Source organism: Camellia sinensis, chromosome 13 (assembly GCF_055761805.1).
Source record: "Camellia sinensis isolate YWXY chromosome 13, ASM5576180v1, whole genome shotgun sequence".
Lineage (NCBI taxonomy): Eukaryota > Viridiplantae > Streptophyta > Magnoliopsida > Ericales > Theaceae > Camellia > Camellia sinensis.
This window is the reverse complement of record NC_138973.1, coordinates 87,781,134-87,808,698: the sequence shown is the minus strand read 5'-3', so window position 1 is coordinate 87,808,698 and position 27,565 is coordinate 87,781,134. Positions and strand designations below refer to the sequence as shown.

The window sequence follows — 27,565 nt, the reverse complement described above, 5'->3', positions numbered from 1 at the left end:
AGCGAATACTGCTCAAGTGTACAAACCTTTGCTTGAGTGAAAATTTTGAACTCCTAGAATCTCAATCCATTTGAGAGGCATACCACTCGAGTAGAAACTCATGCGCTCAAGCATAAAACATAAGCTCTCAAAATCTCAGGTCTACAGAGCAAAATACTAGATAACTCGAAGGATTGCTTGAGCGGTAGATCCTGTGCTTGAGCGAACCTTGTTTTCAGCAATGTTACATTATGTATATCATTTTATTAAAAAATTGTTTATTAGATATTAATTAATTAATGGTTGGGGTTATTGGTAATGGAATAGTGGGTGTTTATTCTACGTTGTAGGATAATGAATTTGGGGGATTGTAGTTTCCTCATATATATTCAACCCCCCCCAAAAAAAAAACTTTATTTCATATAAACAATATCTATTAACAAATGAAGAAAAGAAAAAAAAATATTATCATAAGTCTTCAATTGTGAAAAACAAAAGTTTAGGTTCTCTTCAATGTGAACTAATTTCAGGTCTCCCCTCAAAGTGGGTCTCTTATTTTTTTTTATTATTTCTAGTTAACAAAAAGGCATGTAACATTCTCACACTTATATCACTCTTTTCCATGCAACCATCGAACACAATCCACTTGCTTAGTTTTCATCGAAATCTATCGTAAAATCAATCTAGTTATTTGGTTTCAAGGTTTTGTCCGATTGAGCTCTTCTATGGTTTTCATCAAAATCAATTATGGAGAGGGACGACAAGATAAGGGAGGTAAGGGATGTTTGGATAATGAAAGGAATGTAAAAATGGGTTGCAGTTGACTGTAGAAGAAGGCAAGCGAGAGCGAGAGAGAAAGGGTGGGTTAGGATTTCCAGATGAATGATCATGTGTAGTAGTCAAAATTAGAGAAATTAAGATGTGGTTAAGGTTTTGTTAAGAATGACGGACGATTAAAGGCGAGAAAAAAAAAAAATATGAATATTTTTGTCTTTCAAAATCCAAACTCAAAATGTTTGTAATTACTTTTCATCTTCCCACATTTGTTGTAATTCGAATTAATTTTGTTTAGTTTTTGTTTCTATATATATATATATATTATTAAATTTGTCCTATTTTATTTTAGGTCAAAATTAATAAATAAAAAAAAAATAATAAATAGAGTTGGAGCCGTTGGAGCCGACTCATAATTTACATTCCAACAATACCCCTGATCAAACCCTCCCCCTCTATTCCCTAATGCCACGTACGAAGGGCATAAACGTACTTTCAACAAAAGCCAACACATTTTGCCGATCATAACACACACACAGCGGTCGATTTCGTCCTCCATGGCTTTGAACGAACCTTCGATTTCGAGCTTCCAACTCTGAAGAACCCCTCTCTCTCTCTCTCTCTCAGATTCCCCCAAAATTCAAACTCTCTCTCGATTCCTCAAACTTTCACTCTCGATTCTGCTTCGCAACACACCTCGAATCTCAATCAATCAATACATTCCTAGTTCCTCACAAGGTATATATCTATATCTATATCTAAATATCTGTATCCTTGTATATATTTGACCTTTTTCAGAATTTGATTGCGTCGATTCAGCTTCTAGGGTTTTGTTTCTTGGCTATAGTTTTTGTTACAGCTGAGGCTAGACTACATCTGTTTTTGTTTGCTTTTCCTTCGATTCAACTTTTAGGGTTTCCATTTTGCGTATGTGTTTTTACGTATATATTAGCTTCGTTTGTTTGCAAATTGCATGTTTGTAATTTTGTGGTAGTTGAAGTGAAATTGTGATCAGAACGAGTTTTGTGGTATTGGGTGGCTACAGTTAGTAGCTAGATTTATTATTATTATTATTATTATTTTCCTGATGAAGTGCTTAATTTGGTGTTTATGTTGATCTGATGAGCTCTTGGGATGGGAATTTAGATGAACAGACATGGGAATAGAGAAATGGAGTGAAAATAAATGTGCAGTCATTGACCAGAATTATAGGGATCTGGCTGTTATTTGAACTGTGGAAGTGAACTTGAGGCTGTTTGAAAATCGGGTAAAAAGAACGGGAAAAGTGAGCAATACAATTAATAATTTAAGTAGAAAAAAAGCATTTTTTTTTCCATTGATAAGCAGTTTTTTGGATTCCAATATCAGGTTTTCATTTTCTCATTCGATTCAGTTGCATTTACGCTTTTTAATGAGTTCATACATATTTCTGTGGCAAAAATTGTTTGAACTGCAGTTGGTTTAGGGAATAATATCATTTTCCAGTGTTATGTACTTATCTTTGTCTATGTGATGCTTTTGAAGACTGGGAATGTGTACCCATGTGATAATATAGAGTTCTACGGCACGCGCACGGAAAATCATGGTTTGGTATTTAAAGTTAATTATGGTTTTACTATTTTAGTTGTTTATTTATACGAGTTCTACCTATGTGTTGTTTTCTGTGTCCAAATGCTCAAGAACCTGGGTGAGTTCGCATTGTAATTAATAATAGTGATCAATACAAGATTGATGAAGAATTTAATTAAAAATTTAATACATTAACATAATAGCAGAATCTCTTAGATGTAAAATTGAAGGTAGTAGATTGTTTGCTCCTATTTTTGGCTTTCATTTTCTTATTTAGAATTCTTAATAAATTGATGCTGCCATTAGAAGTAAAGAGGTGATGATGTGCACTGTACATGTTTTTCAGACTATGGCTTATGCATTGTTGGCAAATCGCAAATTGCAAATCGAATCATGAATCACAAGATTCACTTTATTTAGCATAATATATAATTATATATATGTATATACATATAAAAATATGCACAATGTTTAAAATGAAATAAATATTTGTATATCTATATGTATTTACATATAAAGTCATATATCAATATAAGAAGTTAGATTTTTTTTTTTTAATTATTTTATTTTGCGAAAACTGTACCGTATCATGCATTATGTAAACAAAATTGAATCGCGGTGAATTGCAGTGAATCATAGCGAATTGTAGTGAATTGCAATTTGAATCGTATGATTCACTCAATTTGAGATTCACAACATGAATCAAATCATTTTGGTTGAAAATCGTATCAAATCATATGAATCAAATTGCGAATCACAAGATTCTAACTACCATGGCCTTACGCAGAGAAGAATATTAGGAGAGGTTGATACCTGATCCACCCATCCAACATTCCTCATTGATAGGCCAAGTTAGGTAATGGTATTAAAAGCAAAATGTGTTTAGTTATAAAGGCATATAATGCATGGTCTAGGCATTGTATAATTCATTGTCTCAAAGAAGGATATCACGCAATCAAATTTTCATTTATTAATCATGTGATTTATTTTTACTTTGACAGCCATTGTCTTATTATTTTATGCTACTTTATTAGTTTTAGAAAAACGGTAGTTGCATTGCTTCAGTGGATATAATAATAAAAAACCACTATCTTTTCATATTATGTTGCTTTTATAATTTGAAGCTTTAGAAATGATAGTTGTATTGATACGATAGTGATGAAGAGTGCAGCCACCCTAACCGGGTGAACCAAGAAACTTTGAATATTCCTAGCTCTAGCCACTAATCCACTAGTCCCTCATGATCACGCTTGAGATGATTGGTTGCTTGAGTGTACCATGACCGAGGCACCAACCCGAGGGGGTTCTTAGGTACTTTTTAGTTATGCGATGCTACTACAGCACATCAATGGTTGATATTTCAATTTTGGACAGGTGACCAAACCAAACTAAGCCTTGTGTCCCAATCAATGTTTGATATTTTAATTGTTTCTTCATATGTTCGATGGGTTAACCTCTGTGGAGTCACTGATATTCCTTCCTTTCTTTTTTGACTGAGGATTGCCTTGCAATTATGAATAATCAAATAAAATATTTATAGAAAACTCTGATACTTATCGATACAACCTTAGGAGAAAATTTTGTACTTTAATTAAAAGAATAAAGTATGCAGGGTCTGTATGAGTTATGATTTTGAGCTTAATGTCTTGGTATTTACGTTTCTGTAACTGGATTACTGCTGATCGTGTTCTGGATCAGTTGCAACTTATTACTGCTATTCTTTTTTCTTTTTTCAGTACTTCTAGCTGATGTGGATTTTCTATGTATTCTTCAACTTATTACCCTCTACAGGTGTATTGTCCTGCCATTCTCATTCAAGACTTCCAAGTTTGGCTTTGATGTGCTGTCGCACTGCACTTTTGTCATGCACTACTGGGTTTTTAACACAGAGGGTGTGCAAAAACTGGTGCAATGGCAGCATCTGGTAAGTTTGATATGTCTTCTGGAAGCCCAGATAGGCCCTTATTCATGCAGCGTGGATCATACACAGCTGCCTCATTGGATAGATCGGGTAGCTTCCGTGAGAACATGGAGAATCCGATCCTGTCAACTCTTCCAAGCATGTCAAGAATTAGTTCTGCTGTAACACAGGGAGATGTGCTGAACTTCTTACAATGCTTGCGGTTTGATCTAAAATCGATGGCTACAGAGCACAAATTTGGCCGGCAAGTGGATTTTAAGCGACTAACAAGTGTTGCTCTTGGCCTTCCTATGGATGATTCTCCATCTGGTTCTTCCAAAGGCAAGTTGCCGCATTCTCTCCCACTGGATGAACTCAAACGACTCAAGGCTGGTCTTCGCGACAGTTCAATGAAGGCCAGGTATTTGTTCATATTCTGATAAAAACTACCAAAGAAAAGGGCTGGATAGCTGTTTATATTTTTTTGATACGAGTCTGGAGAGGTATTTAGCTTATAAATCTGTCTAATGTAACAGGGAGCGTTTGAAGATTTTCAGTGAATCCTTGTCCGTAATGAACAAGTGTTTCCCTGGCATTCCATCGAGGAAGAGATCCCGATCTGATGTCTCTTCTACTGATAGATCCAATGCCTTATACCCTAGTGATCGGTCAGTTCTAGGGTCAGGCATTGGTAAGATGGGAACCCAAAGTCATGCCACTGCTAGTGGTTTTGAACTTGAGCAGCAAAAGTCGGAAGAAAGGACCAAAATTTCCATTCCAAATAAACGCACCCGAACTTCTATGGTGGATGGGAAGGTTTGTAACTTGGACCTCCTGTCTTTTTTTTGTGTTTCATTGGTTTATGTTTTTTTGTTCTGAATTTTACATGATGGTTTCATTTATTGATTTCCATATAGGTTTTTCCCCCCAATTAATGTTGTTTACTGCTTTCTGCTGATCATCAGTCGCCAATAGGCATGGTTTAGTTAATATTTCTGCTTTCATTCCTTGCTCCAGTTAACATGGAAGCATCCTCTTTCAGGAATTTTTTGGGTCTCCCCCCCCCCCCCCCCTCCCCCTCTTCCTTTTCTTTGTGCGTGTGTGTGTGTTTTGCATGGACACAGGTCATTGGCCATGTTGCATGGACACTAGTCATCACTCGAAGGGGAATGTTTCTCTCAGTAGTGAGATTGAATACCCTCAGTCACAAAATTTGAAGTTCTTTGCATGTATCATGTATGTGTTGAGCTGGTGCAGATTCCTGTTGGCATAATTGCATGTGTCCCCGGGTGAACAGTTTGTCAGTATCTGTTATGTGTAACTTGAATTTCTATTTTTTTTAAAAAAATTGATGTAACCAAATTTTCATTATATATTTTCACTATTTGTTCTTTTCTAGGAATGGGATAAGGTTTGGAATTAGTTATTCTGTCACAATATATATATATTTTTAAAAAAATTGTGATCTTGGTAGCTTCGGTAAGGTTAGCTGTTAATCTGCTTTGAAGAATGCCAATATTCTTTGCTGAAAATCAGTTCCCCATTCTTTCATTCAAGTTGAATCTAATCTTTTCAGAGAACACTGACACATGAATTTTGATTGATTTAGACTGATGTACGCACAAATACTCCTGCTAGGCCATCCGGGAATATGGACAGGGATAGGGAAGTATTGAGACTTCCAAATAGTAGTGCAACTCAGGGTGAAGAGCGAACTTTATCAATTGGTGTTGATGGTTGGGAAAAGTCAAAGATGAAGAAGAAGCGATCTGGGATAAAGCCAGATGTTTCTCCAAACACAGTGGCAGCAAAACCTATTGATGGCTACAGGGAACCCAAACAAGGAACGCAGCCAAGACTTCTTACTGAGGCTCGATCAAGGTTGAATGACTCCCATGGGTTCAGGTAATATTTCTTCATCAGGCCCCTCATAACTTCTTGTACTCCTAGCGTGTGCACATTTGTTAAATTTCAATAAGCATTGTTAGGCTTCTCTTGTATTGCTGACTTCAGTCTTTGTGAAACCTTGGAATGCTCCATGCAGTCCTCACCTGGTAGAGGCACTTTCTTGTGGGCTAATCTTTGACTTCTTCCATTATTGGTATCATTGGAAAATTACTGTCTAAATTGAGATATGTCGTCATGTATTCTTGCAAAATATACCTCAAGTTAAAAATTTTGAGCCTTGTATTGTATGTTCAATTAATGAATTGGAGGGGTTGGGGGTTGGGAGTTGGTGGAGACTCATAGAAAATTTGCAGTTATTTTCATTTGCAAAATCTTCTTTGTCATGCAACTGCATGCTGCACTTAATACTTTTTTCCATCCTGCACTTGATACTTTTTGCTTTTCTTTTTCCTCATGCCTCTTTTGCCAGGGAACAGTGACTTCATTTCTTAAGCACTTAATGCCTTATCATCAGAGTTTGCTTATTTGTCGTGCATTATCATCTTATGTGCTGCCATCCTTGAATAGATTAGCATTGATTTTGCATATGTATCTAAACTAGTAAAGTTTTGAAAAGTCACATTGAGGCTTTCAAATTATGATTGCCTTTTGTGATGATGACCCATAAAGATTTGAAGTTGTGGGTCTTCTTTAAATTGTCCTAAAGAAACAAATTTTCTGTATAAGTAAGATGTAGTCTGACATAATTAAGGATTCTGCCATTGACTTTTGGACTCACTCTATAGTATAGAAAAACAAATCTATTTTTTGGAAAGTTAAAATTGGGTTGTGTCTCAAGAAAGTTAACCACTGCAGCACATTATACGTTGAATTTTTCGTTCAATTGTCATTTCTTGGCATGATTTATCCAAATAGATACCAGTTCATTTTCACTGATTTTCATATGTATTCTTGATGTAGGCCAGGAATTGCCAATGGAGCTGTCGGAGTTGGAAAAGCAGAAAGCACCTCGCAACCTACTAGCTTGGGCATGCGATCATCCATACCTAAGGCTGACCAGGACAACAGTTCCCTGCCCCATGATAGAAGAGATCGTCCTGCTGCTTCAGACAAGGAACGGGTGAATCTCAGAGCTGTTAACAAGTATGCATTTTTAATTCTGTTTACCCTATCATAATTCACACTGTTTAATTCCACATTTCTGTCTTTATTGTATATCTGTCTTTTGATTTATTTTTCCTTTTGGAGTCTTATTCCATTGAAGAATAGTATTTGCTTTCAGTTTTTTAAATTTTTTTCTAGTCCAGTCAAGTAGTTGTTTATGAAGATCATGCAGTGGTTTACGTACCTTTTATCCTTACAATGTCTAGGACAAATGCCAGGGAAGATTTCAGTTCAGCTAGCCCTACATCAAACACAAAAATGAATTCAGCTGCTCGGGCTCCACGATCTGGTTCAAATGTTTTACACAAATTGTCCCCCGTTGTTCAACGAACTACTGTTGCTAATGATTGGGAGCTTTCTCATTGTACAAACAAGACTTCTGCTGCTGCTAGTGCTAACAATCGCAAACGCACACCATCAACACGGTCTTCGTCACCACCTGTTGCACTATGGACTGGCCCAAAGCCACCAAAGATGTCCCGTACAGCTAGAAGAACAAATTTTGTTCCTTTAGTTTCAAGTAATGATGAGAGCCCTGCTTTGGATGCCATGTCTGATGTTGCTGGTAATGAAAATGGGTCAGGCTTAGCAAGACGCTTGTCCAGTAATTCTCCACAGCAAGTTAAATCCAAGGGTGACCATTTTTCAACAGCTGCATTATCAGAAAGTGAGGAGTCAGGGGCTGCTGAAATAAAATCTAGGGATAAAGGCAAGAAGACTGATGAGATGGATGAGAAAGCCAGTCAAAATGTTCAGAAGGTTTCAACTCTGGTGCAGCCACCAAGAAAGAATAAGATGGTTAGTGGGGATGACCTTGGAGACGGTGTACGTAGGCAAGGGAGGACTGGGCGAGGTTTTACTTCCACCAGATCTCTTATGCCAATGACAGTTGAAAAGCTTGGTAATGTGGGAACAGCAAAACAACTCAGAAGTTCCAGAAATAGTTTTGACAAGACCGAAAGGTTGAGATTTTTTCCTCTTTTCCTCTGCCAATCTTTGTTCTTTTAATAAATGGCCTTGGTGTTCTGTTGTTTTGACGATTTTGGACTTCTCTAATTTAAATCTTACGATTTTATTAATTTTTGTTCAGCAAAGCAGGTCGCCCACCAACTCGGAAACTTTCTGACCGTAAGGCTTATACACGTCAGAAGCACACCACAATCAGCTCACCTGCAGATTTTCTTGGTAGTTGCATCCCAAACTATTCAGTAAAGATTTTATGAATTATTCTGAAACTAGTCCTAGTATTTGTTATTCTAGTCCTCTGACCACTTTCTCAACTTGATTAGTTGGTTCAGATGATGGGCATGAAGAGCTATTGGCTGCCGCAGCTGCTGTCATTAATAATCATGGTACTGTTCTAGCTCGAGACTTCATTCTTTCTTTTTCTTTTTCTTTTTCGTAAAAGTACTGGTTTCTTCATTGCATTGATTAATTTAATTGTTACTGCAGCTCATTGTTTTTCCAACCAATTCTGGAGGCAGATGGAGCCGTACTTCAGTTTTATGTCAGATGTAGAAATAGCCTATTTAAAGCAAAAGGTGATTGATTGTCTTTGTTTTCTTGTTAGATTGATGTGTTTTTATCGGTTGTGCATTATATTGGGTATAACTATTATCTTTTTTCTATTTTTAACTAGCCATTTACAAATATCCATGTCAATTAAGAGGATTTATTATGATAGTATGGGCAAGGTTCAAATAAGGCATCTGTTTTGACTAATTTGGTAGCAGATTATTTTCAGATTTCTTCCAATATTGGTTTTGGCTATTTGTATAGGTATTTGTGAAAATCACCTTTTCCTATAAAATTTTTTAAAAAAAAAAAAAAAAGGAAAGAAGGAAAGAAAATAATTTTTGAACTTCTTTAATTATTTCACTTGAATTGTGGTATTGTTCTTCTTTATTAGATGCACTTCTCTTTTCTTAACCTTTGTAGTGTTAGGTTGATTCAATTTATGTAATTTATGTTAGGATTACAATTGTCATTTGTTGTGTATCATTGGGTAAGTTCATTTTTTTCATGAAAAGAAGGAAGAAATTTTCAGTCAGCTCCTGCCCTGGGCTATGAATTTCTATTAAGGCATAATTTTGGAGCATATGGTCTTTATGTCGTAAGTTATTCCCAATTGCTGAGTGTCATGCAGTGGAGAGATATACCACCGAAGTAGCATAGATTTGTCATTCTTACTATTTATGTATTAAGAGGAGTATTTTTTTGATCTGTCTTCATTTTGTCTATTTGATCGTTTATTCTGAAAAGAGTTTTCATTAATCAAAATTATTTTCCTTGAATTTTCAAGCGTTCTTTCATCTATATTTAATTGATTAAATAGACTGTTTGGCAACACTTTAAAAGCTTTGAATAAATTGTAAAATTATTTAGTGCACAAGTTGTGAAAAAGGTGAATCTGTTTTGTAAATAAGCTAAGTAAATTTTTGTTGTTGTGTAAATGTCCCAAATACTGTGTAAGTGAGAATATAAAAGAGATCTTCTCTGGGCATTTTTGTCCAACACGTAAAAGCCGGAAAATTAATCCAAAAAGGAACCCCTCTCTGGTAGCTTTAAAAATGCTAGCTTTTTCCCTACAAAAAAGCTGATTAGTTGAGTTGAAGAAGCTGCACCAAATGCCCATGCCCAACCACAATTTTTTCTGTTCAGGATATTGTTTCATGATTTCTTCTAAGATTTGGATACAATACCTTGTATAGCACACTCGGATAGAAATTTGAATAGAATTATTCTGATTATCATTTATTTGTGTATTTGTTTATTTTTTAAATTCTTACAGGGAAATCTTGGGTCCACTGCACCAACACCAACACCAGTACCTCTAGATGTTGATAGTTTCAGTATGGTCCCTAATGGATTTGGGTTGATTGAACCTGACAGAGATACAAATGAACCAACAAATATTGAACTTATCCCTGACCATGTAGTACCCGCAACAAGTAAAGAGATTCCCCTTTGCCAAAGACTTGTGGCAGCTCTGATTTCAGAAGAAGGAAATGAAGAGCTTTTCTACAGCGGAAGTGAAGACCTCGATTTTGATGTTTATGGATCTGGATTTGAGCTGGACACATTAGAATCCAATACTTTGAATCACCGGCTGTTAGGGAACTTTCAGCTTGCCGGACGTGCTGGTTTTAATGGTTATAGAGTAACTGCCGATGAGAGACCCTTTAATGAACTGGAGCACAGTGTGCTAGATACTGACATAATGGCCATACCAGAAAATGGGATAGTTTCAAACTTCGAGTACTCACAAAATGGTTTACTTTCTGATCAAGCAATGGCACCTGACATAGCATGTTCTGAGTTTCAGTATGGTAACATGTCCCTAGATGAAAGAGTTCTCCTGGAGATGCAAAGTGTTGGACTTTATCTAGAGCCAGTGGTAGGATTTATTTTTTTTTGTGCAAAATTCCTTGTCATTCTCCATCCATTCCCCCCCAATCCCTCCATTTTATTGAACGGGGTAGGGAAGCATAGTGAATATTTTTTAGTAAGAGATAAATCTTCATTTTATGCTGTTTCAGCTTCGGTAAAAATGTGTCAATATATTCTCATGGTTGTTCTTCCTCCCCCCCCCCCCCCCCCCCCCCCCTATTCAGCCTGATTTAACCCAGACAGGAGATGAAGAAATCAGTGAAGATATCAGTAGACTGGAGGACAACTACCGTGAGCAGGTAGTTTCTGATTGCAAAGTGAAAATCCCCTCTGTCAATCAACTCTTCCTTTCTCTTCTCTCTCCCTCCCTCCCTGACTCTGTATGTACACATAATCTACATATTTCGATAATTCATCATAAATTGTACATCATTTGTGTATTTGTTCTTCTTCTTTCCCCTTTAAATTGTGTGTGTGTACATGTGTGTATATATTTTCAATTTGGGATCAAAGAATTGTATTAATGGATTTGTTTTGGGGTTGGGTATATTGATAAACCTGATCAAACCCTGATGAAGACAGGATTGGATTTTTAGGTTTTTGGAACAAACACTTGGAGGCTTGACTTGTAGGCAAGCGGGTGTTCCCTATGTTTTCTCTCCTGTTATTTATACATATTAAAACTTGTTGCTTTTTCATTCGTCCACCGTCCTAGTCATGCATTAAAAGTTCTCCTTGGTAAGGAAAAAGTCAAATATTATGAGCTTAAATCTAGATGGAGTGGAGTTTTGGATTGATAGAATGTAAAAATAATTTGTCACAATACTCGAATTATGTTGTTGAACAAATAATTTAAAGAAAAATACATTGTAACATGTTAGATGTCAAATTAATAAGTCTATTCGCATCGTACCACATTTTAGAGGATGTGGCATACCATGTTCCTGCTCCCGGTCCTAGTATTAGAATGATCCACCATCTACATAGGTCATGCCAGTAGATTTGGACTGGGAATTGCAAACAAATTTAGCAATTTTGGATGTATTATTTTTCGGATATTTATTGAAATTCTTATCTTTTATTTATTATTTGGTTTTTTAATGGAGTTCCTATATAGCAATTTTGTTAATTTATTTCCTTGAGACTTCCATCTCATGGTTTTGTGGATAATAATAGGTTACTAAGAAGAAAGCCTTACTTGGAAAACTGTTAAACTCAGCTTTGGAGATGAGGGAGCTTCAAGAAAAGTAATGACTCTGTCCTTCATCCATTGATAACTGTGCTTTCCTTAAGAGTTTTTTGCTCAACCTTTTGAGCAACATCTTGCTGATCTGCATGTTTTGATGTTGTATAGGGAGTTTGAACATCGTGCTCTTGATAAGCTGGTAGCTATGGCTTATGACAAGTATATGGTAATTTTCCCAAATTCGTTTTTACTGGTGTTCGAATGTTGGAAATTTTCAATGTATTGCTTTATTTTCCATTAGAAGTAAATAGTTTTGTCTCTTATTTTTCATTTCATCGTTTCGTATGATAATTAAATAATCAAATGTGGATGTGTGTTTTTTGTTTTTTAGTGCATGAAGGAATTTCTTGTATCATTGAGAAAGTTTAAGGAATAATATATATATATATATATATATGATAAGTAAATTAATATTAAAAACAAAGCACTAATATGGGTGAACCTGTACACACAGAAAACCCAACCTTATAAGCTACATGGGCATATATGTTTCTCTAATAAACTGGACAACCAACAAAACATATAAAGAACAATCCTCTCTCCATCAAAAAATAATAGAAATGAGAAAATCATATGAACGATGAATAATTCAACATCCTTAAATGGCTTCCTATTATATGCCCTTCTATACATTCCACTAAACACTAAGAACTACAATTCACAATGCCTTACATTCTCCGAGGGGCACCCAAATCTCCAATTAGCAAACAATTCTGCTGCTAATAAAGGCATTACTCAAGAACTCCAAAACAGAAAACACTAAATCATTGGGTAATGAAGTGACAAATAATTCACACTTTCGTTGGCCACCTTACACACGCAACAGTAATCAATGATCATGTTGCGTATCTTTTTAATATTGTCTGTAGTCAAAATTGCCTCATGTGCAGTGACCATGCAAAAAAAAAGAAAAGAAGAGGAAACCTTGGGAGGGGTCCCTACTTCAAATTGCTTTCCACATACATAATGTCTCTCTCACCCCTCAAATCCTGAAAAGGTCCGAACTGAGAGCACCCCATTCTTTGAGATGCCCCATGACGAAGTGTCCTATTTATTTCTTCAAACCTTGAAGTCATACAAGCATCCAACGCCTGTATAGACTGTATCTCCCAATCCTCCATAGCCCTTATAAATTGAGGATTCCATACCATTTCTTTGGAAGACCGCTAGAGTGAAACCATTTGGCCCGGGTGCTTTCTCACCATGTACCACCTCTTCTAAAAATGGCGTCTCCAACTCTAACCCAATCCTCTTTTGAAACAGGTGAAAAATCCTTGTCCTCTAGGGCAGGCCTCCTCACCTTCGGTGTTGTATACAACCTGGAATAAAATTTATTGTCTTGCCTAAAATCTCTTCGCCCGATGTCGACCTCTCTCCATCAATGACCCAATGTCCAATATAATTGAATCTTCTACGAGCTTTAGCCATGGTCATAACATATGATATTGTGGGTGTTTGGGAAGTTGCTATTTTAGTAGGGTATTTTCGTTTTTGGCTATTTTAGTAGGCTAAAATTTGTGTGTTTGGGAAGATGATTGAATTTTTTTATAGTTCGATGTTATGTTTGTGAGAGAAAAAGTGAAATGATTATGGGTTTGATGTGATATTTTGTCTTATAAGCTATTTAGCCTATTTTGTCTTTTTGTGAATTTTAGCCTAAAAAAGGCTAAAAACTTTCTTGCCAAACACCCCCATTACGAAATTGAAAATCTAGGTGTAGGTAATATTTTCATCTGCACATAATTAGTGTTACTTTAAAATTGGAAAGCTGCAATAAGGGTTAAGGATGGAATAAAGATTAGATTTTGAGGTTTGATGCTGATTTTGGGTCTGAAATCAATAGTGATAACTTACTGGATTTTCTGGGCTATAAGTAAAATATGAGAATTTCATCGGCAGGGAATCCAGGGTACTGAAGGCTAGTGTTTAAAAGCAAGGTCTTGGGGTTTAAGGGTGGTATAAGGGGTTTTTTTGGTTTTGTCCTTTTATCGAACTCTGGTGGGTCAAGTGGCTATTTCTTTCCCGTGGTGGAGTGTGTGGGTTGCTGGAGTTCCGTCCAAAGTGGTGTTCTTTGGCGGCACTAGATCGGATTTTGGCGTTGGATAATCTCATTTGACGTCAACAAATTTTGATAAATTGGTGTTGCATGTGTTGTGAGGATGCAGAATCTACTTCCCATATGTTATTGCATTGCCTGGTAGCGTATCAGTTTTGGGGGTTGATTTTTTTAGTGTTTGGTGTGGTGTAGGTGCAGCAGAGCCATGTGGAGGGTGTTCTTTCTAGTTGGAAAGGAGGTAGGGAGTTGGGAAAAGATGTCAGAGTCAGAAGGCTTGGGATCTTGTGCCTTTGTGCCTGATGGGGCTGCTTTGGTTGGAGCGGCATCGGCAGGTTTTCCAAAGGGTGGAGATCCCTTTGCCTCTTTTGAACAAGGGGCAGAATCATCTTGATGCTTGGCTTTTAATAAAATTTACCTTTTACTTGTCAAAAACCAAAAAAAATGGCAAACCTGGATATGGTAACTTCTTGATGTAGAGGCTTGCTGGAAATTAATCAAATAAGAAATAAAATGACGACAATAATAGCAATGATAAAAACCATAGAATCTCTCTAAAGCTCTTCTAAGAGTCTCATCTGGAAGAAACCAATGGACTCTCACCATTGAAAAGAAAATTTGAAGAGAAATATTATTCATCTACTTGTCTAGTTGTCTATTACGAAGCACTTGCTTTTATAGAAGCATAATTAGGAAAAGGATTCGTAAATTCCAACTAGACAAGAAAAGGACTTGATAAAGCTCATAAAAAAAAATAAAAAAATCTTAGTGACTTGGATATTAAACAAATATAAATTATAAAAATACCCCTAATATGAAAAAAAATACCTAAATGTTCCTAGTTATGACTAATCTGAAGTAGTTAGAACTGTTTGAGTTCAACAAATTTCCAAAAACCACAGTTCTATCAAGGGATACCAATGGTGGAAACCATTGGTCCATTGGTGTGGCCTGTATGACTATTTTTCTTTTTTCTTCTATTCCAAGCATAGATTGTAAGGTGCTGTTCCCCTTAAACTTGTAATTTTGGTGATTGAATGTAAGCCTCTTGTCCCTTGCTTGTCATTGAGTGGCTACATGCAAGCCACTTTTCACCTTGTTATTTGTTTCTAACTTGTCCCTTGCTTGTCATTGAGTGGCTACATGTAAGCCACTTTTCACCTTGTTATTTGTTTTTAACTTGTTCGTCATTGTAGTCGCAACATTTTTTGGGGTTTACTTACTTTTTCTGCATCAGCTATTTGTAATTGTCATTTTATATATTTTTGTTAATTGTGTTTATCTAAAGTTAGGGCTACAAACAACGATATTATCTTCTTTTCTTTTCTTTTTTTGGGTGGTTCGTTTGCTTTATTTAATATCTCCATTGCCTTGTCTCTGGGCAAGGTGCTGCCATACTAGTGATTGACCCAATTTGTGTTCAGCAGACTTGCCGGGGTCCTAATGCCTCTGGGGGAAAGGGTGGCAACAGCAAGATGGCCAAGCAAGCTGCTTTAGCTTTTGTCAAACGGACATTAGAACGATGCCAACAATTTGAAGATACAGGCAAGAGCTGTTTCTGCGAACCCCTATTCAGGGATATGTTCCTTTCTGGTATTTCTCACCTCAATGATGCACCACCAGTGGTTGCTACTGCTGATGGTGAATCTGGCAAACAGTTCGCCAACACGTCCGGTTGTTCTTTGGAAATCAGAGTTCCAGGTACTTCATTTGAGGCCTCACACAGAAATTTCTTTGGAGTTTGCTATGTATCCATCATACCTGTAAATTTGTTTACCATATTAACATCGTGTGACTTAAATTGGTAAAACCTTTTTGCATGGTTTTGTAGCCTTAAATTTAGTGATAACTTTTTTTCTTCGTCATATGACAGGTTTCAGTTTTAACTATGATTTTGTCTGTTCTGCAGCTCCAATGGGCACTCAGCAAAGCCCTTCTTTCAACAACCATGACATTTATTCTTCTAATGCACTCCTTTCTGTAAATCATTCGTCTGAACAAACTATTGGTAAGGAAGACTCATGGTCAAATAAGGTGAAGAAAAGGGAGTTGTTGCTTGATGATGTTGGTGGTACAATTGGTTCTTCAACTGCTCCTTCTGGAATTGGAAGTTCTCTTTCAAGCAGTGCCAAAGGAAAGAGAAGCGAGAGGGATAGAGAAGGAAAGGGGAACAACAGAGAGGTGTCATCTAGAAATGGAACGACTAAAATTGGTCGGCCCACATCAGGCAATGTTAAGGGGGAAAGAAAGTCTAAAACAAAGCCTAAGCAGAAAACTACTCAATTATCTGCTTCTGTCAATGGCCTACTTGGCAAGTTACCAGAGCAACCTAAAGCAACATTGTCTTCAGGTCCAAAGTCGAATGAGATGACCACAAGTGGCAGTGTTAAGGAAAAGGATGAGTTCGGCCTGGATGGATTGGATGATCATGAGCCCATCGACTTGTCCCACCTTCAACTCCCTGGAATGGATGTTTTAGGTGTTCCCGATGATCTTGGTGGTCAAGGGACGGACATAGGTTCATGGTTGAACATTGATGATGATGGATTACAAGATCACGATGACTTTGATGGCCTTGAAATTCCAATGGATGACCTAGCAGACTTGAATATGATTGTCTGAAGTTGCTTTTTCTTTGTATATTCCTGTTCATTATACCTATTTACAGAAGAAACAAAATCAACGTCCTCAAGAAATGACCAACTAGATTGGTCATTAACTGTCGTGTCCTACAATTAGACTGTAGATTATTCCCGAGACTCCTGCACAAGTTGTTTTCCGAGTGAACCCGTCGGATGTTTTGGATTTTGCTCCTCTTTAAGTTGGTGACTTTGACTGTAATGATCTTTTTGTCCAATGTACAAGCCAGTATGTCTTAGTCATTATATCTTAGCGAAAACTGTATTCTGGTTGTAGCATTTACAAATCAGAGAACAATGCCTTTTGTACATACATTTTATGTTTCCAATAAAGTCAGCTTTTCTTTCATGCTGTAATCTCTTACATTGTGTAATTATATGTAGATTTTCTCGTTTTATAATTATTTGTTCGGCTAGCTGAAGGTGAGTTATTTTCATTACCAACAGTGTCGTTATTGCGGTTTAGTGGCCATCGATTTGCGATGTAGTTTCACATGGCCGAGTTATGTTTTCAATCCAATCTCTATCTTCAGACTCTTAACCAGATCAATGACAGCCGACTTGAAGTTCTTGTCTGTGACACTAAGGGCACTAGAGCTGGAGGTCTCTGCTTCCAGGTAATGCTTCATTTTTGTCAGTTATGTTAATTTTTGTTGCTTATGTATATATGATTTTGAAAACAATTTTGATGATTTAGTGCATGTCAGAGACATTCCTTTATATACTGTAAGTTATTTGTTTCTTACTTCTTTCCTTCTTTATTATTATTATTATTATTATTATTATTATTATTATTATTATTATTATTTATAGGACTTTCTATTAACAGAACATAAAGCAAGTGTGTGTGTGTGTGTACGGAGCTTGAAACTCCCATGAGTGGTTTGTTTTAAAATTAAATATCACGGTTCCATATTTTTTTGTTTTTGTTTGAATTTTGTAGGATTTTCATGCGGTGGGACTTCAGGACTGTTGATCACACCAGATATTATGATAAACCAACGTTTTTGGCCTTGTGAGGAACCTATCAGCTCAATCAGAAAGGTAAACACCCAGCGTCTTTCTATGGACCCTGCTTTCAATACGCTGCAACTCCTGCATTTTGTGTGTAAATAGTTTGTTGCAGTGCAAGTTGTGTAATTGGCTGGGAATAGGCCACTTCTTTCCATTAGTCAAGTGTTTGGCCAGGTTTAGGTTTCAAGACAAGTAAAACAGATATAATTCAAAAGGCACTTCCCCAGGTTGTATACATGTTTAGTTGCAATTGCAAAAGAAAATTTTCAATAAATCGGATATGAATAGGTTTCATATGGGCTTTTCTTAAAATAGCGCATACCCCTCAACTGGCACTTTGATAGGGGGAGGTTTTCGTAGTATGTTTCAGTCTACAACACATTACAACTTCAATTGTCTGATGGGAAATTTTGTTTTTTTCATTGCTCGAAACGATTATGAGCTCCTTTCTCTTGGACTTTTGATTGAGGTGGTGGGTTTTTCTGAGAAAGAGTTAGAAAATTATTTGCATCAATTAATCCTTTTGCGTATATATTTTAATATTTCTACTTGTGTTGAAATTTTAAAAAACTCCTCTCTCAATGTTAATTACTCTTCTTTTACTTCTAAAATTTTTGAGATGTAATATGCAGTTGAGTAGCAGCATACGAGTTTCCTGAAGTCCTGAAGTGGTGGGACTTCTTGACTGCCCGGTGCTGAATGCTGGTCCGCTTGACTGCCCAGTGATGTGCTGCACATCTTTCATCAAGTTTCCTTCCTTTTCTCATATGAAGATTGCCATCCAAGCTCAGAGCAGAATGATGGTCTACTTGTTATTCTCTCTCTCTATTTTTGTATTTGGCTCAGGAATAGAGGGCGAGAGTGGTGGGACTTCTCTGATGAGAACCAGCAAATTGTGGTACGATTTCCTTGTATGAAATTGTGTAATATTTTTGTGAGCATTCCATATAGCTTGATTGTTGAGAAACCTAATGGAAGTCTGCTGTTTAGGTAACCATTCTTAGTGCAGTGGTAAAAACTCCTACCTGCCAAGCACGAGGGCATGTCGCGAACCAGGAAACCTACAAATTATGTAAGCCATTAAGCCGAGCATTTGGGGAATTGATTTTTATTTTTCAGTGAAGTCTATATTGTGTTTGGTTTATATTTGGGTAAACTAGGGCAATGCTTGCAAGGTCTTTAATAAAGTTCTGATGGAAAATTTGGACCATTGGTGAAGGTGGTGTTATATGGTATTGGTTAGAATTTAATTTCGAAAGTTAGCTATTAAAGTGAGGTGCGCTCACAGTTATTTTGGCTTTGATATACTATACGGTTTTGGATAGAATTTAACTTCGAAAGTTAGTTATGAATTTGAGAGCATTTTTATATTCATATAATATACATTAATTTCATACGCGCGCGATATAAGTTGTGTTACTATTGAGGTGCGATTTTTGTTAAATTCTGATTTCATGCTTGGTTTCCGCATTGCTAATTTGTGCTTAATTTCTAGGGAAAATAAAGAAAAAAGAAATCTTTTTACTCTTAATGACAAGCGATGAATTGTTTTGGGGAATTTAAGGTACATGAAAATAAGAAGAGATAATCTGACACTAAAATAAAATTATACTTAAAAACAAATAAGCTTGCAAACTGCACTAGAGCTCTAGAAATAAAAGTATTCTAATTAAACTAAACAATTAGAATATAACATTGTATATATTAATTTACAATCATGCATCGTAAAAATCAGTGGACGATTCCAATTCAGAAAATAATTTTAAACAAGCAGTGTTATATTTTAAGATTGTTGTACAAATTATGTGTAATTAAACAAAACGAATAAATTCATATTTAATAAATTAAATTAAAACATTAACTAAAAATTAAAATTAAAAAAATATATATATATCTACCAAAGACTAAAGTATCTAAAAATTTTTGACTTTATTTTAGCAGGAAGTGAACTCTTAATATTTTGAATTTTTACTAATAGCAAAACTGAAAGGATCAGTATGGCATCAAATTCTTTATCAAAACCAAAACCGAATAGTTTACGCCACTACTCATACAACAGAGACCAAACAACAGGTACATTTGAGCATTGGCATTTTTATATTCATATACTATACATTACTTTCATACTCAAGTGAAGTAAGATGTATTACTGATCCCGTTTGGTGTAACTGTTAAAACAGATTATAGATTATAACTTAATAGATTATAGATTATGACTTTAATTAGAAGCTGTTAATCTGTTTAGTATAACTGTTAGATTATAGATTTAAGTTGATGAGTAGTGTTTGTTAAATAAGTTGTGAAGTAACTTTTTGCAGTATAAATGTCTTTTTCACCCTTGTCTTTTTCTCCTTATTTTCTTTTCCTTCATTTTTTTTTTTTTTTTGTGGTTAATTTTGTTTAATTTCTTTTCATTAGTGGAAGTAAATTGTATTTTTTTATTAATTTTCTTTATTACACAATACCAATTAATAATATAAAAATTGTTAAAGGACGTTTGCCCTTATATAAAATTAAATAATTAAATATTTTATTATAAAAATTATTCTGTAATTTATTAATTTTTTAATTTACCAACTTTTTTTTAATTTATTATTATTTTTTAATTTAAACCCCTAATTCCACTGTCGGCAACTCCTTCCTTTTTCTCATGCTCCCACTGCCTGCAGCCCTTGTTTCTCTTCCTTCTCATCCCACCGCTGATAGCCGTCGATCGTCACTCCTACTGTTGCAATAGCAGTTACTGTGAGATCACAGAAGAGAGAGAGAGACAGAGAGGAGATTGCAAAGAGATCGTGATGGTTAGGGTCTCTGGTTCAGATCGCGATGGATAAGGTCTCTAGTTTAGATAGCTCATTGTGAGCAATTGGAGAACACAAGAGAGAGAGAGAGAGAGGGGAGCACTCTTGTCGCCGGAAATCGCCTCTCCCGTTTGTGTGAAAGAGAGAGAATGAGTGTTCTTGGTTTATATACATGGCACACTTATAATAACTGGAAATTATGAAGAGCATTTAAGTCATTTAATGCCCCAATTTCAATTGCGTGCATGAGCTCAAATCAACAAGCACCCCCTGGAGCTGCTTACAAATTTAGGTTGAAAATGGCTTAATCAAAGCTTTAATCTATCCCTATAAGTTTTACCAAACACACAAAAATAACTTAATTTAAGCTAAAAGTTCATTTAAGCTGATTTTAAGTGCTACTAAACAAGATGCGATTTTTGTTAAATTCTACTTTTATGCTTAGTTTCCTCTTTGCTAATTTGTGATTAATTTCTAGGGAAAATAAAGTAAGAAGAAATCTTGTTACTCTTAATGACAAGCAATGAATTGTTTTGGGGAATTTACAGATACATGAAAACAAGAAGAAATAATTTGAAACTAATGGGTAAAATAAGACAAATAATTTTAAAAAAAAAAAAAAAATCTACTGAAGACTAAAAAAGCATCAAAAAAATTTTGACTTTATTTTAGCAGGAAGTGAACTCTTAATATTTTGAATTTTTACTAGCAAAACTGAAATGATCAATATGGCATTACATTTTTCATAAAAGCCAAAACTGAACATTTTACGCCACTATTCAAACAACAGAGACCAAAAAACAGGAACATTTGAGCATTGCCATTTTTATATTCATATACTATACATTACTTTCATACTTACGCAATGTAAGATGTGTTACTATTGAGGTGCGATTTTTGTTAAATTCTACTTTCCTCTTTGCTAATTTGTGTTTAATTTCTAAGGAAAGTAAAGTAAAAGAAATCTTGTTACTCTTAATGACAAGCAATGAATTGTTTTGGGAAATTACAGATAAATGAAAACAAGAAAACCCCCAAGGGTTGGCTTAGTAGTGGAGGCGTGGAACTTAGGAGTTTGCTCCTCTCTATGTCTCAGATTCAAAACCTCTTAGATGCTATCAACTCTTGTGTTGGACTAGTCCATACAGAGCTCTGCTCTGGCTTTAAATGGGCCCCTCGCTAGTGGACGGTGGGATTGGTCTCCCAGGGATTAGTTGGGGATTAGTTGAGGTGCGCGCAAGTTGACCCGAACACCCTCAGTTATCAAAAAAAAAAAAAAAATGAAAACAAGAAGAAATAATTTGAAACTAATGGGTAAAATAAGACATAATTTAAAAAATTTCACTCTTTGGTCCTATTAGACTTGGACTTAAAAAGTAAAAATTAAAATTTTAAAAAAATAAAATAAAATCTACTAAAGACTAAAAAAACATCAAAAAATATTTCATTTTATTTTAGCAAGAAGCGAACTCTTAATATTTTGAATTTTTACTAATAGCAAAACTGAAAGGATCAATATGGCATCAAAATCTTCATAAAAACTAAAATTGAAAGTGTGTTTGGTTTGAGTTTAATTAAATTTTTTGTTTTTCGTGTTTTTTTGTTTTTAGTGAATATTTTTAAAATTTTAAACATTTTTTTTTAGTTTTTTAGATGTAACTTACTTAGATGTATCTAAAAAGTAAAAAATTTATAAAAAAATATTTAAAAAAATTATTAAATACATAAAATATAAAAAATGTACTAAATTATCGTATTTTTTTATATTTTTGGTATTTAGTGAATTTTTAAAAGGTTTTTTTCACAATTTTTTGTACTTTTTAGGTATATTTATGTTAGGTATATCTAAAAATTGTAAAAATTACTTAAAATATTAAAAAAATTCATTAAAAATAAAAAAATACGAAAAATAAAAAAGTAGAATTTTCTAAAAACTGTTTTCAGAAAAACGAAACCAAACAAGCTGAAACTATCAAAACTGAATAGTTTACGTCACTGCTCAAACAACAGAAACCAAAAAATAGGTACATTTGAGCATTGGCATTTTTATGTTCATATATTATACATTACTTTCATACTCACGCCACATAATACGTGTTACTGTGTTTGGTTAGAGGATTTAGAGAAGGATTTGGAAAGAAAAATAAAAAAGTTAGGTAAAATGTGAATAAATCATGTCCATATTTTACATAATTTCACACACATTTTCTCTTTCCTTTTCCAAATCTCTCCTCAAATCTTCCAACCAAACACAGCATTAAGGTGCAATTTTTGTCAAATTTTACTTTCATGCTCAGTTTCCTCTTTGCTAATTTGTGCGTAATTTCTAGAAAAAAAAAAATAAAAAAGAAATCTTGTTACTCTTATACTATGTTTGGTTGGGAGATTTAGAAAGAAATTTTGAAAAGAAAAGAGAAAAAGTAAGTGAAATATGAATAAAATATACTTAAATTTCACATAATTTCACATATCTTTTCTCTTTTCATTTCCAAATCCCTCCCCAACTCTCATCCAAACACAGCATTAATGACAAGCAATGAAAATTTACAGATAAATGAAAACAAGAAGGCATAATTTGAAACTAATGGGTAAAATAAGACAAATAATTTAAAAAATTTCACTCTTTGATTCTATTAGACTTGGACCTAAAAAGTAAAAAAAAAAAAACCTACTGAAGACTAAAAGAACATCAAAAAAAATTTGACTTTATTTTAACAAGAAGTGAACTCTTAATATTTTGAATTTTTACTAGTAGCAAAACTGAAAGGTTCAGTATGACATCAAATTCTTCATAAAAACTGACCAAAACCGAACAGTTTATGCCACTACTCAAACAACAAAGACCAAAAAACAGGTACATTTGAGCATAGGCAAGAGATGATGCCAAGCATCCACGAAGCACAATCAGTGTAGAATGATCCTAACCGTTGACAACTTTCAAGCATAAAACTGTTGCCAAAAACCTTACAATTAAGTACTTTTTAACATTAGGCAAGATCATCATCATCTACTCTTAACTGCAACATACAAGCAAGCAGAATAAACACCAAAATTAACTGAGATGGTAAGCATTCATCACATTCATTCTAGTTTCATCTCCTCTTGGTCCGCTTCGTATTCTTCATCCTCATCGTCGTCGTCATCCTCATCGTCATCAATATCATCATCTCCGTATAAGCTGCTACGGAACTTGCTTAGATCACCTTTTCCATCATCTTCACTCAGAAATTCCAACCCATATTTGATGTCTCGGTGTTTAACCAAAAGCCAACGCAGCAACCGGTCTTCCCTGTTCAGGTAATGCAGCTCATTATTGAAGCTTGGTGGTGTCATCATTGTCATTTGCATCAATTGGCCCTACAAACAATAACAAATTAATCTCGAACAAAATAAACTTCGGTGTGAGAACTCTCTCTCTCTCTTGTGGGGAATGGCGGTGGACTAAAACAATTGTCTCAATCATTAAAGAATAGTGTGAACTATTTCCCTTACAAATAAACTAACATCTTGCAAATATCTAGCTTTTTCACTTTTTTTTCTTTTTTTTTTTCTTTTAAAATTTTTTCTTATTGCCTTCTTTGGAACCTAAAACTGTAGGGATGTGGACAACTAGACAGCAGTATCCTTTCGGTCCAAAAAAACACATCTGTAGTTACCAGTGAAATTTGACTTATCACATTCTGTTCTAGTTCCTGTTCTCGTTCCACATACTGAAACAATCCAAGTTCCGAGCAACACGGATCAAAATTCTCAAACCCAAGCTAATCACTCAATTGGAGTCACCAAGACTTGCTGATAGTAGAATTGAAGTATATTATTATTATTATTCTTTTCAAACGAAATGATCTTGGCTTATGGATGATACTATGACATCCTATGTAACCACTTTATAATTACAACGAGAGTATATTAACAGCTTGTATGGAAGACAAATTGAAGATTTCCTTCATGCAGTGCCTACCATCTTTTCCTTCTCTTGCATCTACTTCTCAATTTCATTTGGTTCACATAATCATTATTTTGATATGCCAACCAAAATACAGATCTAGATACCCAAACCAAATCTTTCAATTGACTAACTCCATGTACACTGTCATTAAGTTGCAGACTTGCAGTGAACAATCAGTAATTAGAAAATTTTTAGATTTGAAGAAATACAAGATTCAAGACTAAGTTGGACAACTTTGAAATATGAACACCAATGTTTATTGATCTTTGCCATCATTTAGATCAAATAAAAGATCTACTTTTCTGAACATCCTACTCAACCTCTACAAATTTTGTGATGAAATCAGTAAGTGCAATTAGAAAACAATAATCAATATGAAACGAAATTGCAACATTATATTTTGATAAGTCCTACATTTTCCCTGGGAAGAAACCCAAAATTTAATCTCTCAGTTAAATAGCAAGATCAATTCTAATACAAGGTTACGGATGGCCTTTGCGTACGAAGACTCATTTCAGATCTATTTCCAATCACCTTTATAGGAAAAGGATGTAATTCACCCCAACTGCATAAATGGAATTCAATAGGCTTAATGTTTATAGGAAAAGGATGCAATCACTTGATGTTTAGCTCTTTTAGGGCTTCTGATGGCTGAAAGCCTCAAATGCATAAATGGAATTCAATAGGCTTAATTTTCAGATCCTTAATGAACAAGTTAAGAAAGTCCATTTGATAGATTAGGTTTAGTCCTCACTCTTGTGACTTCCACCATTTGATAGATTAGTTTAGTTCTCTCTCCTCCGTTATTCCCAAGTGGCTGGCCCCATTCCAAAAGAGAATTATCTGTCATGTAGTTCTCTCTCTTGAGCATTGCGGACAAAATTCTACTTATACTTTGATCATGGGATGACAAAAGTAAAATTTGTTTTCATTTACTACTCTTTGGTATCAAGCTTCAACAGAATTGCCTAAAATTATGATTTTTGTGTAACCAATAGATCTTGCCAATGCCCCAAATCTTGTGGATTTTATATACCTATGCTTCAACAGCTTAGGCTGCACACACAGTTTACACAACAACTACTTCCAACATTGCAAGTAAAATGAAATATGAAAAGAATCTATTGTGTCAAATAATTGACAGTAGCTCCACAGTCAACACATAACTATACAACCCAAGTTCATGCTCAATCAAAGCCAGTAATAAAAGCAAAATGCAAAATAATAATAATAATTACCATTTATTGCACATGACACATGCTGAAAAACACAAACAATATATCCATGTAATGGTGCAATATGAGTAGATTCTCACCTGATAGTATCTCCCATCAAGCTTCTTGATACCATAACCCAATTGAACAGTTCCAAATGATTTCATATCAGTGAGAACACCATTTCTTCTGTAAACATGTTTCCCCACCCGAGCAACCAAGTCCATCAAAGCTTCCTTCTTTACATGGGGTTTCAGTAAAAGCATACAGTCATACAGAGGCATTTTTCTCTTATCCTCTTTCCTCAGCTAGACCTACTATCCAAACTGTTTTTGACATAATGAATCAGGATATAAATAACAGAATGTTAATATGCTTTTTTTTTATTATTATTAAGTAAAATTCAAGCAAGCTACCAACAAGCTCAAAAAACAGTATCAAACAAATAACCACTTATGAATAACAACTAACAGATTTTTTTATTTTTTTTTTACATATATAAATATGATTAACAATTAACAGATAAAGCAAAACCAAATTAAGTAAATTTTGACGACATAGATTATGCCCAGGGGTAGGTTCATCATGCACAGCACACAAATTCCCACTAGATATTATTAACGCTATGTTTGGTTGAGGGATTTGGAAAGAAATTTAAAAAGGGAAAGGAAAAAGGTGTGAAACTAAGTGAAATATAAGTATATTTTATTTATATTTTACCTACCTTTTCCCTTTCCCTTTCAAATCTCTTCTCAATCCCCCAACCAAACACATCGTAAGTAAGCCAATATCATCGACACCACCACAATGACATTTGTTAACTAATTATGTATGTCATTGAAATCACAAACACATCAGGCACATATACAAAGTGTCCTAATTACACAAAAACCTATGTGAAAACGCAAAAGCACATACATACATACGCAAAAAAGCTCATTGAAATGTACATTTATCACAAATTAGTATATCCGAAGGCACGACTGAAATATGAACTTTGTCATCAATATTATGTAGAAATTCAACCAATGAAATCAGGGAATCACTTAGAACTATCATCAATTACGCAATTCAAATAAAAAATAGCCTAACATTTATGTGATGTATAATTCTCCCATAAGATTATGTATCATACTCAAACTAAGATGAAAATGATTATAAAAAAAATGATAAAATTATGTATCAAACTCAAACTAAGATGAAAAGGATATTAAAAAATAACAAAATTATGTATCAAACTAGGGTAATGCTATGATTACATATAGGGACAGCAAAAGGAATATGAATACATACTGGAATTGGCAAACGGATTGAGGTGCGTAGATAACCTCTGCAATTGCTCTGAGCTTCAATGTCGATCCCAAAAATACAAAAATCATATATAAAGCTTAGGTCTTCAAGAGACCGAGAGAGAGAGAGAGAGACATACCTGTTGTGACAACAAAGGGCAACGGAGAGAGAGAGAGGCCCTAGGGCACACTGGGACTGAGAACTCGTGTGTCGATCCTCTGCCGTGGGTAATAAAATTTAGGGTCATGCTACATCCCCTAAAAAAACATCCCCTAATCCCCCTAATTTCCATATTAAGTAAAAAAAAAAAAAAAAAAAAAGGAAATAGTTGCCAGAAATGGAAATTAGGGAGATTAGGGGTGAGATTTTTAGGGCTACAAATCATTTCCCTAAAATTTATCATTTGTAATTATTTTTCAACAGACGCTCATTTGAAATTCTCCACCAAAAAGTGCTATTCCCACTCTATTTTGTTTTAAATATATTTATTTTTTTTGTCATAGAGGGGAATATATTTGAATTAATGTGGAATAAGAATAATAACTATATATATAATAAGGATAAAGAAATAAATATATTTGAAATAAAATAGAATGAAAACAGTAATACTCCAAAAAAAAAAAATGAACAATATAGACATTAATGAGTAATATGTTATTTGATTTAAGATTTCAT

At 34.7% G+C, this 27,565-nt stretch overlaps 2 protein-coding genes and 1 long non-coding RNA gene across 8 annotated transcripts; 2 read left to right on the top strand and 1 right to left on the bottom strand.

The window, feature by feature from the left end:
* Positions 1–1,283: 1,283 nt before the first annotated feature.
* LOC114276688 (serine/arginine repetitive matrix protein) lies at positions 1,284–16,971 on the top strand. Of its 4 annotated transcripts, none has more exons than XM_028218514.2 (15): positions 1,284–1,491; positions 4,114–4,643; positions 4,759–5,038; positions 5,832–6,127; positions 7,091–7,273; positions 7,501–8,256; positions 8,385–8,479; positions 8,584–8,646; positions 8,747–8,835; positions 10,086–10,691; positions 10,909–10,983; positions 11,861–11,931; positions 12,039–12,096; positions 15,411–15,684; positions 15,893–16,971. In XM_028218514.2, exons 2-15 carry the CDS (start codon positions 4,234–4,236, stop codon positions 16,603–16,605), a joined length of 3,969 nt encoding a protein of 1,322 aa, XP_028074315.2. In that variant the 5' UTR covers positions 1,284–1,491; positions 4,114–4,233; the 3' UTR covers positions 16,606–16,971. The 4 variants fall into 4 exon arrangements, with proteins under 4 accessions (XP_028074315.2, XP_028074313.2, XP_082758916.1 ...); XM_028218512.2 differs by having other exon boundaries at positions 1,285–1,491; positions 15,408–15,684; XM_082902790.1 differs by having other exon boundaries at positions 1,294–1,491; positions 8,593–8,646.
* Positions 16,972–17,527: 556 nt separating this feature from the next.
* Positions 17,528–19,032, top strand: LOC114276689 (uncharacterized). The gene is made up of 3 exons (XR_003634337.2): positions 17,528–17,666; positions 18,269–18,534; positions 18,627–19,032. It is a non-coding gene; the product is annotated as an uncharacterized LOC114276689 (long non-coding RNA).
* Positions 19,033–23,142: 4,110 nt separating this feature from the next.
* Positions 23,143–27,157, bottom strand: LOC114276687 (Translation elongation factor EF1B/ribosomal protein S6 family protein). 3 transcript variants are annotated; one of them, XM_028218508.2, is made up of 4 exons: positions 27,030–27,132; positions 26,894–26,946; positions 25,702–25,926; positions 23,143–23,794 (listed from the first exon to the last, which is right to left on the bottom strand). In XM_028218508.2, the coding sequence occupies exons 3-4, from the start codon at positions 25,882–25,884 to the stop codon at positions 23,519–23,521; spliced, it is 459 nt and encodes a 152-aa protein (XP_028074309.1). In that variant the 5' UTR covers positions 25,885–25,926; positions 26,894–26,946; positions 27,030–27,132; the 3' UTR covers positions 23,143–23,518. The 3 variants fall into 3 exon arrangements, with proteins under 3 accessions (XP_028074309.1, XP_028074310.1, XP_028074311.1); XM_028218509.2 differs by having other exon boundaries at positions 26,894–26,930; positions 27,030–27,125; XM_028218510.2 differs by lacking the exon at positions 26,894–26,946 and having other exon boundaries at positions 27,030–27,157.
* Between the last annotated feature and the right edge of the window lie 408 nt (positions 27,158–27,565).

Excerpts from the sequence above, each read along its gene's own strand:
- LOC114276688 (XM_028218512.2), top strand. The coding sequence starts at position 4,234 with ATGGCAGCATCTGGTAAGTTTGATATGTCTTCTGGAAGCCCAGATAGG. Across the intron at positions 5,039-5,831 it reads CTTCTATGGTGGATGGGAAG|ACTGATGTACGCACAAATAC; the intron begins GTTTGTAACTTG and ends TGATTGATTTAG. Across the intron at positions 7,274-7,500 it reads AATCTCAGAGCTGTTAACAA|GACAAATGCCAGGGAAGATT; the intron begins GTATGCATTTTT and ends TACAATGTCTAG.
- LOC114276687 (XM_028218510.2), bottom strand. The coding sequence starts at position 25,884 with ATGCCTCTGTATGACTGTATGCTTTTACTGAAACCCCATGTAAAGAAG. Across the intron at positions 23,795-25,701 it reads TTGATGGGAGATACTATCAG|GGCCAATTGATGCAAATGAC; the intron begins GTGAGAATCTAC and ends TATTGTTTGTAG.